The sequence below is a fragment of the Tasmannia lanceolata genome, unplaced genomic scaffold (genome assembly GCF_043159265.1).
Source record: "Tasmannia lanceolata isolate RefF3 unplaced genomic scaffold, GAP_Taslan_0.1 ptg000003l, whole genome shotgun sequence".
Lineage (NCBI taxonomy): Eukaryota > Viridiplantae > Streptophyta > Magnoliopsida > Canellales > Winteraceae > Tasmannia > Tasmannia lanceolata.
Genome location: NW_027518680.1, coordinates 60,407,904 through 60,429,224, shown reverse-complemented (window position 1 = coordinate 60,429,224; position 21,321 = coordinate 60,407,904). Strand labels below are relative to the sequence as shown.

Below are 21,321 nucleotides of genomic sequence, written 5' to 3'. Positions count from 1 at the left end.
AAGGAAAGTTATCTCTTAAGCTGGTTTCTGGTTATGGACATGTGTCATACCAGCTTCTAGGATGCAAGGAGCAGTCTTGTAGAGATGAGATTAAAATCTATACTATTACACAGGGGAAAAAATGATGGAATCAATAGTGGGTGAAACTCCCACTCAAAAAAAGAGGTGTGAAGCTCTGATCACTTGTGTGTGTGTGTGTGTGTGTGTGTGTGTGTGTGAGAGAGAGAGAGAGAGAGAGAGAGAGAGAGAGTCTTCTGTACAAGATGGTCTAATAATTTCAAGGAAAAAAAAATAACGGGCAAAAGCACAAGCAGAGAGTCAGTTGCATCATACATAATAAACATATAATGTAGGAAATCCGTGGGGGGAAGCTTCCTCTATAACCAATCCCTCATGATACATTTCCATGGCTAACATGGAACAAGACCCCAAATGATATGTAAACTCACAAAGGAAAAAAAAATGAAGTAAAAAGACAAGGAACCATGCGCAGCGGTTCTCTTCACATTGTTGGGGTTGATTTACTGTGGAATGTAGAATTCAGGGATCTGCAAATCTAGATTCCGTTTCCCCCATGTCTCCATAATGTAATGAAAGTATGAAACTATAGTAACATGTGGAATCCATGAGTGAATTTCAACTACCAACCATAGCTCGTGGGCTTGTGGTCCCCATGCTAAGGGAGGTGACAAACCGAGAAACAAGCACGGCCTCGTTACTAATGGCTTTGGAGGCTGCAACTTCTTCCAAGCGCTTCCATTTTGATTCCCGTTTTTCTTGAATCTCTGTCTCCTTGGCCTCGTCTTCTTGGAATCTGAGTAAGCACTCTTCGAAGAGCTCCGAATCAGCATCCGAGAAGATCCTCCTCACATTCAGTGTCAGGCTCTGGACAGCCTGGTTCCAATGGGTCCTGGTGTTTCTCTCCAAGGCTGGGAAGACTATCGGGAGTATCACCTTCCGATTATGCGTGATCAAGTTCCGTATGTGGTCATTGTTCCAAAGAAATAAGGCTCGTTCGGCCACCTGAAAAGGTTCAGTAGAAGAAACAAAATGTCAAGAACATGGAAAAAGTGAGTCAGCTACAAGAAGAAATAGATATCTATAGGTTTTAACATTCACAGTTGCGTTATGGGTTGTTTCTTTTTCGTCAGAGAAAGCACTGGGGGAACTAGGATCATCATGACAGAGAAATGATTTGTTCTTCGTGTTTAGATACAGAGTCCTATCAACCTCATCACTCTTCAGGATACTATTGGCTGGGAAAAATGGATTCTTGAGAGGACAATAAGGTGCAGGAGATCAGCATGGGAATCCAGTACAAAGGCCAGGCAACAGGTTTTCTGAACCAAAATAACCTCTCACAGATCTCTGAGACGGAGATCCTGGAGATGCATGGGTGGTTCTTAAAAAGTTGGAAACACTATTTGTACCTATTGGAAGAAATAAGGATTTGGCTATATGGATTATGTATGCTCTCTGAAATCTTTCTATGATATGCTTAGAATGGACAATCAGCAGAGTGTACTTCAATTTGGGACCAACCCTCCCCTAGACTGGTGTTCTTTTTTTTTTTTTTGAAAGGTAACAGTAACAATATATTCCAAGAAACTATGATACAGGAAGAGGGACAAGATGTCCCAAAAACAAAAAGAGTATCAAGTGGTCAACGCCACTAAAGAGTTTGCCGAACGCCTTTTATGTTGTAGGGTCGGCTGTAAAAGTTGCACTAGATCCCGAATCTCATCAATCTCCGGAGCAAGACACCAAGGGCCACCACGACGGTTAGATGCCCAGGCAATGACATTTGAAGAGTCCCCTTCCACCATTAAGGATCCCAAATTGTGAGTGCGAAGCCATCGAAGGCCAAATAGTAAAGCTCTAACCTCCGCCTCATTTGCATCACAAGTTCCAACCGGACCAGAGAAAGTCATAATTATCTGTCCCTCTGAATCACGAAGCACCCCCCCCGATCCCTGCAAGTCCAGGATTTCCCATGGAACTGCCGTCAAAATTTAATTTGAGAGTCCCCACATTGGGTGGTGCCCATCTCGGATTGATAACGCTTACACTTCTCTTCTCTGACAGAACCGTAATACCATTTCTGAGAATATGTGAGGTTTGGTAAGGTATATCCCCTCTACAAGAAACCCAAAAGATTATCGCGATGATGATCGATAAGCTAAGATTTCGAGCCGATCTGGACTTGTCATTAAATATTCTATTATTCCTTTCACCCCACAGAAACCAGACTATCGCGAAAGGGATAGCAGTCCACAATTTCTGACCAGTGCATCCTATAAAAGCACGAGGCCAATTTTTTAAAATTTCTGAAATACTATTTTGCATAGCCCAGGACATACCGAAAAAACGAAGAATCCCCATCCAGATGGCAAAAGAGTAAGGGCATAGTAAGAGAAGATGGTTTAGAGTTTCCACGTTCTCTTTACATAAAACACACCAACTTGCTAGACTAAAATTCCGCCTCTGCAACCTTTCACAAGTGTTGATGCATCTGTGACGAACGTCCACGCAAAGGCAGCAATGCGAGGGGGAATGTGTGATTGCCATATCCTCGACCAGTTAGGTGCCCGATCATTCTCCTCGTCTAGATTCTGAAAAAAGCTTTTCACGGTGAAATCACCTTCAGATTCAGGAGTCCATATCCATTTATCCAGTAAGGAGGGTGACATGTAAGTATTTGCCAATAAAGAGACGAGAGATGCAAAGGAAACTGCTTCATTATCCTTTAAATTCCGACGTAGCCGAATGTCCCAAAAAGATCCCTCCCCGCATTATCACGCATTAGATAGTCGGATATAGTTGCCTCAGAATTTGTTGCCAACCTGAAGATATCTGGGAAGCCCAAGCACAAAATAGTGTCCCCAAACCATAAATCCTTCCAAAAACGAACTTCAGTGCCTTTACCCGGTTTAAATCTGACAAGAGGTTTAAATAGCTGCCAAGTAGAGTGGATGGATCGCCATGCCCCTGATCCTTTTCGACTTGAAGGTGCGCCACATTCCCAATCCCCCCAGCCCCTCCCATACTTTTCCGCAATTACCCTATGCCATAACGCCTCCTTTTCAGTTCCGAATCTCCACAGCCATTTCCCCATTAAAGCTTGATTGCGTAGCCTGATTTTTCCGATACCAAGACCCCCCAATCGTTTCGAGTTACAAACCTTCTGCCATTTGAGCAAATGCTTAATTTTCTTCGACCCACCATCACTCCCATCCCATAGAAAGTCCCTCTGAAGTTTTTCAATACGCTTTGCCACCTTAACAGGTATTTTAAATAAAGACATGTAATACACCGGCATATTAGCAAGAGCCGCCTTGATGAGGGTAATTCGACCACCAAGCGATAAGAAATGTTTTTTCCAAGTTGCCAATTTCCTTCCAATTCGTTCTATCACAGTATCCCACAAACCGATTTTGGGAATTCCAAAGCCGAGGGGTAAGCCAAGATAAGTAATTGGCAATTGACTGACCGCACATCCAAGAACTTTGGCATGCCCTCCCACATCTGCTTCATCTAAATTAATCCCCGCAATTGTACTTTTGCAGAAATTAATTCTCAGTCTGGAGGCCATCTCAAACAAGCGAAACAATCGCTTCAAATTAGCCGTATAAGATAGCCCTTCTGACAAAAAAATCAATGTGTCGTCCGCAAATTGAAGATGTGATATCGGCAAAGAATTTTTACTAGCCAACAAACCTTTCAAAAGGCCTTTGCTTTCCGCCATTGATATCAGTCTACTAAGTGCTTCCACAACTACAATGAATAAAAAGGGTGATAATGGATCACCTTGCCGGAGACCACGTGAACTGTTGAAGAAACCCTGTGGGCTTCCGTTGATGAGTATCAAGAATGAGGCTGTAGAAACACAAGATTTCATCCATTTCCTCCATTTATCCCCGAACCCCATCTTACCCAACACGAAATCAAGCATCTCCCATTCCACATGATCATATGCTTTTTCTAAATCAACCCAAGCAACAATTCCACGATCCCCATTTCTTTTCATTGAATCAAGAACTTCATTAGCTATAAGCACCCCATCTAGGATCTGCCTTTTATATAGGAATGCTCCCTGGAATTTTGAGATGACGAGATCCATTACACTACTCATCCTCGCAGCCAATGTCTTTGACAGGAGCTTATATAGGCTATGAATAAGGCTTATAGGTCAGAAATCAGATAGCTCAACTGCACCCTCCTTTTTAGGTATTAAAGTTATGAAAGTGGTATTTATCTCTTTGTTTAAGATACCACTCTCATGAAACTCATTGAAGAAGCAACATACCTCGGCTTTAATCGAATCCAGTACCGGAGATAAAATGCCATCGGAAACCCATCAGGCCCGGGAGCCTTGTCCTTCTTTAATGAATTAAGAGCCGCTTCAATCTCTTCCACCGTGAATGCCCGCTCCAACCAAATTTGATTTTCAGCTTCAATTTGATTAAAAGACAAACCACCCAACGACGGCCTCCAATCATATGCAGATGAGTACAGATTGTTGTAATAATCCACAATGCATGCTGAGATACGATTCTTATCCTCCACAAGTTCACCATTGACCATTAAGCAATTTATAGAGTTAGCACGCCGTCTTGAATTTGCCATTTTATGGAAAAATTTGGAATTTTTGTCACCACTTTGAAGCCAAATAGCCCGGGATTTTTGTCTCCAAGATATTTCCTTTCTTCGAATAATTTCTTCATGCTCCACCATTAAATCTAGCCTCATACTACGATCATCCTCCGTCAATGCCCCACTTTCTTCTTTGGATTGTAATCCTTCCAGTCCTAGCAGAATTTCATCCTTCCGAGAATGCTTTTACTGGGTGAAGAAGCCCATTCCTTGATTTTGACCTTAATAGCCTTAATTTTCGAGAAAAAACAAATCCCGCCCATCCAGAAAAACTTGCTGAATTCCATCACTCTACCATTTTGTCATCAAAATCTTTTATTTCGTACAAAGCCATATCCAACCTGAAAGGGAAAGGTCCACCCAGATCTTCACCCAGTACCAATATTAACAGATTATGATCAGAAATGGGGCGAGGAAGGGCCCTCTGAGAAATGGTCTGAAAAGTTTCGTCCCATTCTTTAGAGATAAGGACACGGTCGATTCTAGATTGAACGAGCCTATCTTGGTTATTTGACCAAGAAAATTTTGCCCCTTCCAGCGGCAAATCAATCAATTCACTATGGTTAATAAAATCCGATAGTTTCCTCATACTAGAAGTGATGCGACCCAATCGATTCTTCTCGTGTGGATACCTGATTGTGTTCAAATCCCCGCCCACTATCCACGCCCCCGGCCATCCAGCATGAATAACTTGAAGTTCCGGCCAGAGATAGTGTCGATCCCGAGCCCGTGCAGGTCCATAAACAACAGTTAGCATCCACTCAGTGCCATTTGCTAAAGAATGGAAAATTAAGGAATCAGAGAATTCCAAAATGGCATGACTAATCAATCTGAATAGGTTATCCTTCCAGATTATGATAATTCCTCCAGCAGATCCCACTGCATCCTTCGAACACCATTGTCGGTTGTTGCGACCCCAGATCCGATTTATTATGACCTCCCCCACCCCATGTAACTTTGATTCAATTACCGCAAAGATATCAGGTTGCCTCCTATTACAAATTTCCTTTACCGCTAGTTTCTTCTTTTCTGACCCCAAACCCCTCATATTCCAGAACAGTATCTTCATTTAAGAACCCGATAATTACGCCCAAAGAAACCTTTTGATCTTGCTTGTTGCAGAATCGTTAGTTCCTTCTTCCCTTAGACTGGTGTTCTTCATAAGGTTAGATTTGAAAGGAAAGAAACTGGAAGCTAGAAATATATCTCCTGATTGCCCGCATAGTTTGTGACACCCTAGTAGAAAACCTGGACCATATTATGTAGCCTTGTCCAAGGGCCATGCAGGTTTGAACCTTTTTGGGTAGCTAAGCAGGGATTGAACCCCCAGCCTCTAGGTTGAAGAACAAAGCCTTGAATCATAGTTTGAACCTTTTTCTTAGGCTCATTCAAATTGAATCTTTTAAGAGTTATTTGCAATTATGGTGTCAATTGATTGGTAATGACAGAACCCAAAGTTTTCGGAGAAATCATTTCCCTCAATAATTTGGAACATAAGGAGGAAAATATGAGGGAGTTTTCCAACCCTTGGGATTATACATGAACATTATCGTTGAAATAACCGAATATCATCTGGGACTAGGATGCTTCAAGAATGTTAATGTATAAAAGATAAATAACGCCTTTCTCCAACAGCTTAAGCTTTTGGAGAAGTTGGTTAGTTAACATGGTATCAGAGCCAAAGTTCTCGAGTTCAAACCTCCCGGATAGCAAAAATCCACATGAGATGGTCGTCCCAAAGTGGGACCACATATGCCACGTGTTTGCCAAGTGAGCCACACGTGCGGGGGAGTGTTAAAAGTATAAAAGATAAATAACGCCTTTCTCCAACAGCTTAAGCTTTTGGAGAAGTCGGTAAGTTAACAAAGAGTATATCTTTAATCAGGTTAATGATTGGAATGATGTTTGCAAGCTTTCCCCAAAAGTCTGCAGATTCTAGGTTTAATCAAGGAATCAAACTTCCGTTTCAGTCCACACTTGTTCCCAACAAAAGTGGAAGTACTTTGTGGAAGTTTATGGCAGTCCATGAAAATCTTGTAAAAATCATGGAACTTTATGGAAGTCGATGGAAATGATGGAATTTAAAATTGGAACTTCAAAAAATGTGAGAATAAGCACAAACACAAACCTAGAAACCATCACATAAGCAAGATAATCATTCATAATGGTTTAACAAGACCTAAACATAGATAATTTAAATATTTTGAAGGTTGATGATCGTGCCATTTCTTTTACTCTAAGTTATCTTCTTAATGGAATGGCAATTAATATTTCATGGATATATGAGGTTTTTTGGTTATGTGGGTGCATGGAAAGGAATCAAACTTCATACTTTAGTCCCCACCGAATCCGACACATGTCAGTCAAAACCAACACGTGTTAACTGAAGTTTAAAACCAAGGGTTTAATCACACAAGAAATCCAAATATCATTCTTTGTTTTGTCTGTTTCTTTGGTGTCTCAACAATGGGGACAATGGGCAAGCAGTGACTCACTGGAAGGAATTCCAGGGAGACCCTGTGAGAATTTAGAAGTCCAACGCTTTCATAGGGCAACGGATTCTGAATATAGCAAAAAACCTTCTCCCTCATTTAAATCCTCCCACTTACTCTGCAAAGCACCAAAAGTCAGAGTCAATTCCATTTGATAGAGTCACAATTTCCTGAAGCAACTGATAGTCTAGCAACAACCTTATCCGAAAATTCTCAAGTTGTGCGGAAACAGAAGTAGCCCTCAGCTGATTTGTGATTTGACCAAGTGTAGCAACCAAGACATAACAATCAGATTCTCAACGTCCTACTCGCCTGCAATCTTAGTTCTCCAATAGATGCCCAGTTTTCTCTTTTCTGAACATCTAGGGTTGTGGTTCTCAAAAAAAATACATCTAGGATTTTGTTACTCGTTTTTCCCTACCCATCAAATGCTTGAGATCAGTTTCCAACCCTACGATCAGTACAATGAGTTTTTCTGTTTCATTTTTTTTTGTTATTGATGACCTCCTTGCAAACCTAGGTACTGTTTTGAAAATTTTACACCAAATCTGGACTGTTGGATAGGTCATTCATTACTGTGTGGTTCAAAATTCTAGATGTGATCTTACTAAACCAGACCAGTCCATTTTGAACCATTCTTGGACCCCTGTTAGAAGTGATCTTCAATCGCATCTGCAACTCTCCAAGAGGGAGGATGACTCTCCTTCACCCATTTGATCACGTTTAGCGTGCCACCTTTCAATTATAAGGGATTCCAAGGCCATAGGGCTCACCAATCAGATTTCAGGATAGCTTGCACTTCCGCTTCATTAGTCTCTCAAATTAACAGGACCAAAAAAGGCCGACTTCGTTGCACCACAGTCATCTCTTGGAAGACTGCCTACACTAGCTGGAACTGGATTTCCATTACTTGAGTCATTGAAATTCAACTTAAGCATCCCAGACGAGAGGGGGAGAACCAACTGGGGAAGGAAGGTTGGGGACCTTCTTGCTACCACAAATTTTGCCCCAACATCGTCTTTATTTTTGAATGGTTCGCTCCAACAGCGTCTTAAAGTACTAATGGAAAGTCTCCTAAAAGAATGGAGGACTCCTGCCCAAAAACCACCATAGACACCTCTCTGAAAAGTGTGTAAGGGCCTTCTAAAATAAGCGCTAAGAGTCACAAATTCTCAAGAGTCATGCCTCTTAAGAGCCAATGGGCAAAATTCCATTCTTCGAATAAATCTGTAAATTTAGAAGGGGAATATCTCTATCTACTCTACAGTGGATGAAGATGTGATGCACGGTTTCCCTTGCCTCCAAACATAAGGGCAATGTTCAATGATGGTGATGATCTAATTCCACAAGTGATCCATCGTCAATATTTTGTTGAGACACATGGTCCACCCAAAAGTGCACACTCTAGACGGAGTACGGATTCTCGGCGTGGTCGGTGTGAGGTGGTGGTAAAACGATTGGACAAAGAATCTCCCATTGGAACACCAGATCCAATCCTCTTGTCTTTCCCCTCCCTAGTGACGTAAGTCAACTCCAAAATGTCCACAACAACACAGCCCTCTCAATTTCCCAGTCAAAGTAATTTCTATGGAAAAGAATCCACCAAGACACTTTACCATTAATGCTGATGGAAGAGTCTTGAACGTTAGCCTCTTTCTTGATTTCCACACCAAAAAATCTAAAATTTCCTCTATTAAAGGTACTTCTTTGCACTAAAGATCTTTCCATCTCCACGAAATGAAATCTCAATGGATTCCTTCCACTCCATAATTTCCATCGAAAATTTGATATTTCAACCAAATTCGTGCGAAATGGTCGTTTTAAAATTCATCTGGAATGGTCAAAATTTCGACTGAAAGTTTCAACCTGAAACTCGTAGTCACCATCGTTGTCACCGTCTTTCCTTTGATTTGTCACATTTATAGATAAATTGCCATTTGGATGTAAATGATGCAAATAATAGTGTCAATACCAATTGCAAAGGTAGAAAAACATTTAGGGGCCGTTTGGATACGCGAATTTTAGAATCTGGGATTTCTTCAAAATTGTAGCTAAGAGACGAGAGAAGAAGCGGACCAGCCGTCGTTTTTGACTCGTTTTTTAGTTCTCACCCTTCTTTTTGTCAGCAAGAGAGTAGCAGATCCTTTCATATTTCCAGGTTTTAGAAATCTTAGGATGTAGGAGAGATTTTTAAAACCTGAATTTCTCACTTAAAATCCAAGAAACGCTGCGAGGACAGCGGCAGCAGCCTGATCATGAACCCTCTTTTACACTGTTTTCAATCTAAAACCTAGATTCTAAAATCCGCGTATCCAAACGGCCCCTTAAGATTTTATATCTTTGTCAACATTCTTTGAGGACCGATCCTAGTTGAATCGAAGGTGGGTCTTCATTTCAATGTGAAGAGTGGTGGGAATTTCAAATTTCAAAACCTAAGCATCATATAAATAAGTCTGACTAAGCATGGAAAGGGAAAATATTTTTTTTGTTTTGTAAGTCATTTTGCTTTGCTTTTCATTTCATGTCATTAATGTAGAGAATGATATTTAGTGGGTAAAGTCATTGGACTGCATAGCAAAGCAACCGTACGTTATGCATAAGATACCAGATTGGCATGGAACCAATAATTGACATAGAGTTGGGGTCCTTGGAGGGATGATTGGTTGTTGTACTTTCTTATACTTATTGTACTTCTTTGTTGACTTTACTGTTCCAGACAGGGGTGACAATGCATGCCAATAAGTGTTCGATGTGATTAAGCCATTATGGATGGCTTTCTTGCTCATGCGATGGTTTCTAATTATGTAATATACTTATTCTAGCATTTTCCAAAGTTTCATCTTAAAATTTCATCATTTGCATATGTTTCCATGTGTTTCTGTGATTTTACAAGATTTCCATTGAAGTGTGCTCCAGCTCAAAGCAAAGACCTACGGTAGTGCAGGAGTGGGAACCTTCAGCTCCCGGCGCATTGAAATTAAATTATGATGGAGCTAGCTTTGGAAATCCGTGGTGTAGGAGGGGTTTTAAGAGATGAGGCTTCGATCATGTGGGCTTATGCAGGACCTATCAGAGTGACTGATTTGAGTGAGGCAGGTGCGTGCGGCTTATCAAGGCATCAAGTTGTTGGCGGAGGAGGACTTGGATAGAGTGGCGGTAGAAAGGGATTCCCTCAATGTAATTCGTTGGTTAAGCGGTGCACATGTTCCCCCTTGGAGATTTGTCGAGCTTTTTGATGAGATTAAAGATACTCTGAGGAGAGCCAATATTTCTTTCTGCCACATTAGGAGATTGGCCAATGGGGTGGCGGATAAGTTGGCAAAGGATGGGGTGCTTACGTTGTCTTTTCAACTTTTTTGATTTTTTACCTCCTTGATTTTCTTGGCTTTTCTAATTCTGTTTTTTCTTTTTCTTGCTTTTGTATTTCACCATCTCGGTTTTTCTTTTGAATGAAATCTTGACCATTAAAAGAAAAAAGATTTCCGCTGAAATTTCCAACCAAGACCGAAATATTTCCATTTTTGTGCCGACCGAAACCGAAACTAAAACCGATATTTAAAACCTTGCTATCATTTAACCAGATGCAACCTTCTCCTCACAGGAGAATCATCCCACAAATTTTTTTTTTTTAGAATTAAATAGCACTCTGATCGCAATTCTATCTCCTAACAAAATGAGCTTTCTCTTCCAAGAAAGATGCTTCTCTTCTCTGTTAATGATTGAGTCCCACAGCCATTTAACCAGATGCAACCTTCTCCTCACAGGAGAATCATCCCACAAATTATTATTTTTTTTTTTTAGAATTAAATAGCACTCTGATCGCAATTCTATCTCCTAACAAAATGAGCTTTCTCTTCCAAGAAAGATGCTTCTCTACTCTGTTAATGATTGAGTCCCACAGCCACTCCTTTCGCCAACTACTCCCTTTGTCTCTCCTTCGGCCTACTACTCCCACACAAAGGGAGGCTCGGGAATTTACAAGAAAATCAGTCCACCAAAGATCCCAATAAATATGTGAATCTATCCCTTTCTTCGATAGAGAGATCAATGAGCATCAAGCTCGATTTGCTAAAGTTTGTTCTTTGGCCCCGTGATAATCTCATAGCATCAGATGGTAGCTCTTATCTTCAAAATTTTGTCTTCTTCAGCTTTACTGAAAAGAAGAGTATTGGAGATGAGAAACTTTCACCCCTAAAGAACCCATTTTGAAACCTTTAATAAGGCCACAACTCCTGCCTTTATCAAATAACCTATTGATGGTATCCGCCAAGATCTAAGTTATAAATTCTGTTTCGTTCGCCGTTTCGTTTTGGCAACTGGAACGGAACGTTTCAGTGTTTCATTCGTTTCGTTCGGCGTTTTGTTCGAAACTTTTCATTCCGCTACGATGAGGGAAATAATTTTTTTAATAGTTAAAAGTATGGAAAAAAATCCAAAAAAACATAAATTGTTTGAAAAATATAAAAAACAATTAAATGAACAAAATATGTAAAAGATCCAACATTTACTTAAAGGAAAATCTTAAGTGTGTTGACTAGTGCCTGACAAGATGAAAATTTTTTAGAGACCAAATTATTAGATTTTTTTACCGGACTTTTGGGATTTAATAATGTTTGGACATTATTGAATTCATGAATTTTTAAAATTAGAAAAATAACCCATTGTTTGGAAGTTATGGAAGTTAAGATTTTGACCCGACCAATTTTTTTCGAATTTTGTACTAGAATTAGAAAGTTGACTTTTTATCCTTTTAGATTTTGGTCTTGAAACTAGTTTTAATAGATTCAAATGGGGGGTATTCCCTTATTTACATGTAAATCTTAAGTAAATGGACAAAACATGGCACTCGCCTGTTTCGCCGAGAATTCCGGATTCCGACAGAATTCTGTCCGGAACGACCGGAATGGAATATATGGTCGTTCCGTTCCGGATTCCAGACCGGAACCGGAATTCCGGTCCATTCTGGCCGGAACGGAACGGAATTTATAACTTAGGCCAAGATACATTGATAAGAGGAATTAACGACGCCTATTGGGGTCCATTGATAAGACTGGAAAACCACGCAAAAGAGATACATCTTATCCAAGATAGTCATCTAGTTCTGAACCCCATACATCCCATAATATAATCTAAACATTACCATTCTACTCTATGAAAACCTTTCTCCATATCGATCTTGCACACTAGACCCTTGATCGAGTTCCGACTGTAGTATTCCACCGGCTCAAAAACCTAATCCTGTGACAGCTTCTGATCGAGCCAAGTTCTGCCCAAAAAAAATTCCAGTTCGCTAATAAGTTCGGCCAATACAACCCAGTGACAATCTAGTAAGACCTCTCAATTATAAACATTACCATTCAACTTTGTCAAAAGTTTACTCCATGTCAACCTTGCACACCTCCTACAGAAGCTTCTGATTTGTCAAAAGCTTTCACCATGTCGATCTTGCTCACCACACTCTCGATCGAGTTCCGAATGTAGTATTCCACCAGCTCAAAAACTAATCTTGCAGCTTTTGATCAAGCCAAGTTCTACCACAAAAAGATTTCAGTTCTCTAATAAGTTCGACCCATACAATCTAGTGAAAGTCTAGTGAGATCTGTCAATTATAGTCTAAAAATTACCATTCATCTTTGTCAGAAGCTTTCCCCATGTTGATCTTGCACACCACATCCTTGATCGAGTTCCGATTTTAGTATTCCCCCAACTAAAAAAAGCCTAATCCTAAAGCAGTTTCTGGTCGAACCAACATCTGCCCAACAAAGATTTTGGTTCGCTAAGAGGTTCGGCCCATACAATCCAGTGAAAGTCTAGTAAGATATGTTGATTATTTTACGGACAATAATCGATAACAAGAGTTTCATCTTGAATGTCCATCATTTGTATAAGTTTCCATTTCATCACGATTGAAACGCATTCAAAACCGAAACCTGAAACCTTGCCTCACCCACCCCGACAATGTGCTTTATAATTATTGGAGATTTCTTAATGCTGATTTCAAGATATCCGAACAAACTGGGGTGGTCTTCTTCATCTTCCATACATACAAGGAGAGTAAGGGACAAGACCCCTCACCGAAGTTGAAGAAGAAATGAGCGAACCTTCTATGCCATTTGGGTTGAAAGAGGGATGCTTGGATGAAACGAAATCGTTGGATTCATCTTCAACATATGTTCTGAGTTTGCCACACTCGAATTCACAATTATATTAGGATTGGGATTGGGATAATCCCAAATTCCTTCGCATAGGGCTATCATGACGACCGAGTCCAAAGAGCTACATTCAAGGGGAGGATGATTCAGAATCGAAGCCCACTCAATTGATAGCTCAAATAGATGGATGAGGGCATCCAGCCTAAGATGATTCACGGTTGACAGATTCAATAATCTAAATCGCTTTTTCTTTCCTCTCTCCATTAAAAACTTTAAACTATTCCATCTTATGCTGACGGGATTCCAGACTTCTTTATTTATTTTTTATTTTGTGTGTGTGTGGGTGTGGGTGGGTGGGTGTGTGTGTGTTGGGGGGGGGAATGATGGTGGAGTGGGGTGGAGGGGGTCTTAAAAAAGGACTAAGGGATTTGCTTCTAGTGCTGCCACGACCTCCCCCTTAGTAGCCCCTGCGCGACTCAGTTTGCAAGCTTTAAAATTTAAAGTGTCTTCCTCCAGAGGCCCATCTTTATCTTGGACGAACCATTTGTTTCTCCCAATAGGGTCAACAAAGAATGGTCCTTAGTGCCACATGTGTGACGATCCAAGATGTTCTCCAGAGTTAGGTTGACTTGAGGAGATGTGAAATTCAGTGGATCCGAACAGAGCTCCAGATATGTGACTAGAGAACCTCGCGATCCAGATCCATAAGATGTCCCTTTACCAGTGTAACGAGAGGGAGCTGAGGGGGCAACCACCACCCATCTTGACATGGACTTGGGCCTCTTGTTTACAGTTGCCAAAAGAACAGGAGCTATCCAACTCCACGGTTTCGCCAAAGGTGTTACTGATTAGAGAGAAAGTATATTGCCCAAAACGTGAATTAGAACACCTCTGATAGATAGCCAGTAGAAACCAAGGGCAGGAGATCAGATTGGGCAGCATCTTAAAAATATCAGGAACGAGAAGGACAGGGGGGAGATCTGAACCTAGGGAAATGCAGAATACTTAGCTACAGTTGTTGTGAGTCTCTGATGGAGCCAAAAAGTGAAGAATATGATGGATATGGAGGAATTTCCATATAATCAATCTTGCTATCAACAAATTATGGCTTTTAATTGATTATCACCAAAACCATTCAAAAAAAAAAAAAATTGATTATCACCTAACGGTTGCTTCATTGTTGGACTAACCATTTAAGAGCCAAGAAGGCTTTTATTTGGAAGCTATCTATTAAGCACTGAAATAGATCAAAGTGTGGACAGGGAAGAGAATACTACAAGCTTCAAATACTTGCTTGGCAATACAGCCCACATTTAGTCAGACTAGGTTGGGTGCCCGATGATTGAATATCTACAATTGTGTTTCCACATGGGAAGACTTGTTCTAGCGATGAAGCCAAATATCTAGCAATAGAGGGTATCGCATGTGAGCTATGTTCCTTAGAAGCCAATAGGCAAGGTGATGCAAGAACTTTTATCTTTTTTTCTTTGAACGATAACAGTATTTATTTAATAGAAGAAAATTAGTGAAAGGGAAATGATAGAGGTTGTCACAAGAACATGAAATACAAAACTCCAAAAAAACAAAAAAACAGTTACATAAAAAGGAACACCCCTCACTCCACCCCTTCTTTGGCGAAGGAATCTGCTTCCTCTTAGCCTCTCTCAAAACCTTCATAAAAGACACAAGTGGGATCAGCAAGTGTCCAAGGGAGTGTCCCTCCTATCCCTAATCAAGCTTCAAGTGAAAATTGTTTTGAGGACCCAAGGTGAAAAAAATAATTATAAAGAAATGTGAATTAATAAATTCCAAAAACCCCTCCAATTAACTCTATCTATTTCAGTTTTCAACACTGACATAGATAGACAGATTTTATAGGTTTCTCAGGCTTTTTCCAGTACACTAATTTTTAAAGGGCGATGATATTTTCACTCCCCCTGCATTACACGCACGCTCCCCTTATAACGTGATTTGACGTGAAAAGTGGGCAACTTTAACGTTTTTTGACATCAAATCACGTTATAAGGGGAGCGTGCACGTAATGGAGGGGGAGTGAAAATATCATCTCCCATTTTTAAAATGAAAATCGTCATTCCAGCTCGAACCATGAAATTCTCTCACCCCACATCCGTTGCTAGTATAACTATCAACTCTAATTAGTCAGATTGCTGGTACGCTCGAGGCTCTTCTCTTTTAGGTACTTAAAGTCCTAAACCAGTATCTCTACAGTATCAATATTATTTGTTACCTGAAAATATTCATCATGCACATAAACAATAAGACCGTCTCTAACTATCTCTAAGCTGTCAAGCCTCTCAATGCAAATAAGCTTAGAGTCCCCATTTACACCTAAACTAGATAATAGAGAAATAAACAGTTGGAAAAAGAATTTGATCTTTCTTGAGTGGTGATCATGTTAAAAGCAACCGTATCAAGTTAAAGTCAAAAGCTAAAACCACAAACATCCAGTTCTTCATATAAAATATCTTCTCAAAGCTGAAACAGGCGACTACATTTGTATTTCTAATAAAAATACAATTAGAACTTCTGCAATCCTTTCAACAATGTCCAATACTCTATTACCAGAAATTTTCTAGTTGGATGGGAAGCTCGCTTCCTTGGAAACTCGCTTCAGAAGCTAAGTTCTTCTCGCTTCCCAAAGTTAGGGTGCTTCCTACGCGTTTCCTCTTAATTAAGAATATGTTTCCTATTTAGGTGATTATTTCTTCCTAAAAGAATATTTTCTCCTTTTGATAACGCTAAAAGAGTGTGTGTTTTTATTAAAAAAAGTACATTTAAAAATTGAAAACTCATCTGAAGTTCCAAATGAAAATTATATGGATCTTTTTTCAAAAAGTTAATGTTAAATATACATGACTAAAATATGTGAAACTATAAATTCCTAAAATTTGTAATTCTATTAGTTGTGAAGTATTCTTTTCTACTTGTATTCCTTCCCTATATCAACCCTTCCTCCCTAACCTACTACAATCATACTCGTTCTATGTACTTCATGTTCATTTCTAATGAAGCTTATTAGATGCTTAACGTTGACTTTCAATGACACTTCTCACACATTTTCTCTTTACTTACGTTAGAGCTTTTCGCTTCCTGCTTTCACTTCCTGCATCGCTTCTCACACTCGCTTCAATATGCTTCCCAACTGAGCTCACTGTTTAGACACTAGATAAATTACTGCAACCCCAAAACAATAATGGCATGTATTTCAATCCTTGGCCATCTTTAAGCAAATCCAAGAAATTTTCATCAAGTTTCCTTGCTTTCCTAGATCTCCATGCATCACTAAAACAACATTTTTTTTTTTGAAAGCGCTACCTATTAGTTCTCAAAGGAAATCCATAAACTACAACAATCATCCAACCATGTCTTAGTCCAGTTTTAGTTGGGACACTCAAATATAAAATCTTAAGTCCATAATAAAATCTGGGTAGGTACAAACTTGCTCACCAGGTCAGAAAAAGATCACCACAGTGTAAATTAGTTCAATACTGAAAATTTGCATCCCTTCATAGCAACAACATCAGCAACAGTCTAAACTATAACAAGGGGCTTTACTGATTCCAATGATGACCCTTAGGAGGCTAAAATATATGTCCCTCGTAACAATTGCTTCCTATTCATATGAAGTTAAAAGCTAATGGCTCATTTTTGTGCTAGATTTACAGCACTAAATGGACAATATTATATTGAGTAAAGACTTCTGTACTTACATGTGACCTCTAAATGACCTCTAAACAGTGACATGTGCTCAGTATTCCCAGAAATATGGCAGGCATTGTACCATAAAGAGCACCTAGAAGTCATCTCTAGATCAGGTGGGGAGTTCCTTCTAGAAGGCGATTCTTTTAACGTAGTTAATTCAACATCAAACAAGAGCCTTAAACTTGGGAGGTTAGCATGCATTATCAAACAGTTAGGAATTTAGCAATGGCTATCAATGTTCCTTTCCATCATGTTCTACATTAAGTCAATGAGCTAGCACATGAGTTGGCTACATTGCAGTCAGGCTTGCTGTTTTTTTTTTCTTTTTTGCTTTCTTTTAATAAATTCTCTTATTATCATTGAGTTAAAAAAACATTGAGAAAAAGGAAGGGGTGCAAGGGGAAGTGGCATTCTCTGGAATTTATGCGGGGATCAGTCTCTGCAGCATGTGCAACTCTTTCATCTGCTACTTCCATTGAGTGCTAAAATATCAAAATACAAAGAGATAGAGATGGAGAGAACGAGAGTCCCGACAATTAGAAAAACATGTATGTATGCATGTGTCTGATCAATAAAAAGTATGAGGCTGGAACTCTTCACAGGCTGCCTACCAATTGCACATCCTTGGCAGATTGCTTACAGACCTGAGGAAACTTCCTTACCAACCTACCCATTTATAACCACAGGTATGAAGTAATACCTATAGAGGGGCCTAATAACCCTGCATCCAACCATCAAGAGGATTGAGCTTCAATAGCTTCTTAGGGCACATAAAAGTCTATATTGGTCAGGTTTGACTAGGAAAAATACAGATGAATGAGCTTGGATGTGCAGACAGTCATAACAGTGCAGAATTAGAAGGGAATGAATCCACATATACAAGGAACTACTCCAACATTGAACTCAAAGTTTATCTCCCAATTATGAGAAATCTATAAACTTCAAGAGAGCAATCCACTCTCACCAGTGTTTGTAACAGTGGTCTGACTAGGCAATGTTTCATTTTACATCATTTGCGATGTAGGAATGATATAGACTGTGGAATGGCATTGTAAGTTTTTTTTTTGAAAGGTGAATGGCATTTGCAAAATTTAACTCTACAATAGACCAATCATTTTACAATTACCATGAGATTGGTTCTGTCGTTTTACCAAACATATAAATGCAATGGATGGATTTCCGGCAACTATTTTTTTCTCTTATAACATGCCCACATGCATACACATTACTCAACTGAACTAAGTAACAAAACCAATGTTGGAAAAAAAACAAGGGAACTTTCATCTGCATCACATAGTTTCGATCATTGAATCAGTTAGAAAACCAAAAGGCATGATCAGTCCATCAGAACAACAATTTTGAAGCAGAATGTACTCATTGGCATTCAACATGAATTCGGCACCAAGACAGCAGACGGCAAATCAGATATGAAAAGCTGTACCGTACCCGCAAAGACTTGAGATGAAATCTGTACAGTGATTTTTTATCTTCTGACCATATAACAAAAATCTATGGAAGAAGAAGTAGTAACACACACAGATAGGCAATAGAGTAGTAGCAGCATTCGTGGTATTAGGTGCAAAAGCACAACAGAAAGGCGCAAAGAAATAAAAAGGAAAAAAAGAAGCATGGAACTATAGTGCAGTCAAGAAAAATAAGAGGCCAAGAAGAACCCCAACCTCAGAAGAGTAAAAGTATAATCAATGATTTACCATGAAACCTCAATACGACAATACCTGGAAGTGCGAGCTGTTCAGGCAGCGACTGATCTGGCGGAACAATGGCACCATGCAACGCTGAAACTCTGCCGCCTGTGTGGCTTCTAGAACTTCCTCCAGCTCACTTAAGAACATGACCTCCTTTGAACTATTAGTGATTGGCCAATACTTCAAAAGACCTCTAATCACCGTATCGGCCAACTTGATGTCTTTCTCCACAAACTGAGTAATGCAATACGACAATTGTTGATGGTACATAGACACACACTTGGGTTTGTGCAGAGGAATCAAAGCTCGGACAAGGAACAACTTATGCTCTTCTTTTAGCGGCAAAGCAAATCCATTGATTATGCTTCCCAGTATCTCGAGCAACTCGGCAATCCCATTGTGCTTTTCCGTCTCAAAAATGAACCAGTAAAATATGTTGTTGATGGCCTTCCTAATGAACGGGCGGTGGACCATGAATTTCCCATAAATACGATGGAGTATCGTCTTCAAGTACTCCCTCTCCCTTTGGTCCTCGGAGTCCAAAAGATCAAGCAATCTCAATACAAATGAATGATCAATGTATCTCTTTGCCAACTTGGCATCTGTCTCCGATGACGCAATGAACCTTAACAGAAACTCATACACGATCTGCAAGTGGGGCCAAGCCGGGTCCATGGCTGGCTCCTCGTCTTCTGGGTCGAAGGTATCAGGTAGCTTGTTCTCATGGTTTGATGAAGGAAATGTCCTGAACAAGTTAGCAGCCACCATCTTTGTAATTTCTTGCATAGCGATCTCGTTCAACTTGGTGGTGAGTGAGGTTATATAGTCAACAAGCTCAAGCAGTGTCTGACGCTTTACATCCTTTTCTTTAAGGTTCTTAGATGGGTCGGTGAAGTCAAATATGACGCAACACATATTTAGTTTCCTTATAAATAAGTTGTGCTTCTCAGAGCTTGGAACCTCGCGGAAAATGGGCAATGCCTCATAAGATGAATAAGCCAAATTGGCATTGCTAATCCCACCCACTTGTTTCTTGCCTTGGGTTGATTTATTCGTAGAGGATGAATTGGGAGCAGAACCCGTATTGTTCATAGTGCGCGACGCACTGGGAGCTGAATTCCAAGCCTTGACAGGGCCCGAATTACCTCTCGAATTGTTAGAAGAATTAGTGACAAGACCGGGACCCACGGAGTTTGAAGAATTTACAGATGGAGGAGCACCAACCCCTCCATCACCATTGTTGTTTTCGTTGTTAGGCGAAGATTTTGATGATGGCTTTCGGGGCAGCCTCCCAAGTATCTGTTTGAACATAATTAGGCCCTAACACCAAACCCTAATCCTAGCCCCTCTAGAGAAACAACAAATAACCAGTGTCAGAATCTCCCCACACAGAAAAAACATAAGATCATTCTTTAATACTGAAGCATCTCCGAACCCAGACCGATTATTTCCGAAAATGGTATTTAGCTCCTTAACACCAAACCCTAACCCTAACCCCTTTAGAGAGACAACCAATAACCAGTTTCAGAATCTCCCCACACAGCAAAAACATAGCACCAATCTTTAATACAGAAACATCTCAGAACCCAGACCGATTATTTCCGAAAAACTAAAAGAAAAAAACATAACCCTAATCAGAAAAATATAAACCCAAATTCAATCCCTTGCCATTCAATTCGCTCCAAGCAATTAAAAAAAAAAAAACGAACCTTGGAAGGTGGATTGAGTAGAAATCAGGGATTCAAATGATCGCAATTCAAATTCATATAACCTATCAAAATCAAACAAAACCCAAATATTCAAGATAGAAGTAAAGACATATAGAGCGAGAAATCAATCGAGAGATTAAGATCGAAAGAGAAAGGAGAGACGGACTTACATTGAAATCGGAATCAATCGTGGTTTATCGATTTCTAATCGTTTCGCATTGGATGCATTTTACAATCAGAAACCCTAGAAAAATGTTTGATTCCACGTTGATTGAATGAAGAAAGGAGAGAGGAGAGGGAATGAAGATGAAAGTCCTCTCTGCTGTATACAAAAGAACCCCCCTCTCTCTCTCTCCTCCCTCTTTGTCGTCCAAAGGCAATGAAAATTTTTTACATTTTAATTTGAGTGCTAGTAGGGAAACCGAAAGTGAAACCAAGAGAGAAACCGAACAAATCAGCCCACGCCACGTGGCATCCGTAGGTTTGCCATTTTAAGGTAAGGGAAATGATATCACCACTACCGTATTTTGATGATCGGATTCCTCACATTATTAAAAGTAAGGAATGGCCAACCATAGGATGATCCAAACCGTTCATTAGATGGGCCACAGCCTATTTAGGCTACAGACGGTTTGGATCATCCTAGGGTGAGGGCCCATACTGTACTTTTTAATAATGTGAGGAGTGTGATCATCAAAATACGATAGTGGTGATATCATTTCCCTCAAGGTAAAAACCAAAAAGAGTGATTGAGCCAACGTGTGAAAAGGGTATTGGCTCAGTTCCACTCTCGGTTAGCATATCTTTATTCTTTAATTTTCAATTGTGTACGCATGCACCGCTGTAGGCGGACTTTATCGTGAAAGGGGTGTGAATTATCCTACAT

At 39.9% G+C, this 21,321-nt stretch overlaps 1 protein-coding gene across 1 annotated transcript; it reads right to left on the bottom strand.

The window, feature by feature from the left end:
• Positions 1–292: 292 nt before the first annotated feature.
• LOC143857562 (serine/threonine protein phosphatase 2A 59 kDa regulatory subunit B' gamma isoform-like) lies at positions 293–20,816 on the bottom strand. The gene is made up of 4 exons (XM_077368036.1): positions 20,606–20,816; positions 20,436–20,497; positions 18,757–20,335; positions 293–1,023 (listed from the first exon to the last, which is right to left on the bottom strand). Exons 3-4 carry the CDS (start codon positions 20,035–20,037, stop codon positions 637–639), a joined length of 1,668 nt encoding a protein of 555 aa, XP_077224151.1. The 5' UTR covers positions 20,038–20,335; positions 20,436–20,497; positions 20,606–20,816; the 3' UTR covers positions 293–636.
• Positions 20,817–21,321: the final 505 nt, after the last annotated feature.

Bases quoted from the DNA above. Each gene is read 5' to 3' on its own strand.
- LOC143857562 (XM_077368036.1), bottom strand. From the start codon at position 20,037: ATGTTCAAACAGATACTTGGGAGGCTGCCCCGAAAGCCATCATCAAAA. The intron at 1,024-18,756 runs GTATTGTCGTAT...GAACCTTTTCAG, and splicing joins TGAACAGCTCGCACTTCCAG to GTGGCCGAACGAGCCTTATT.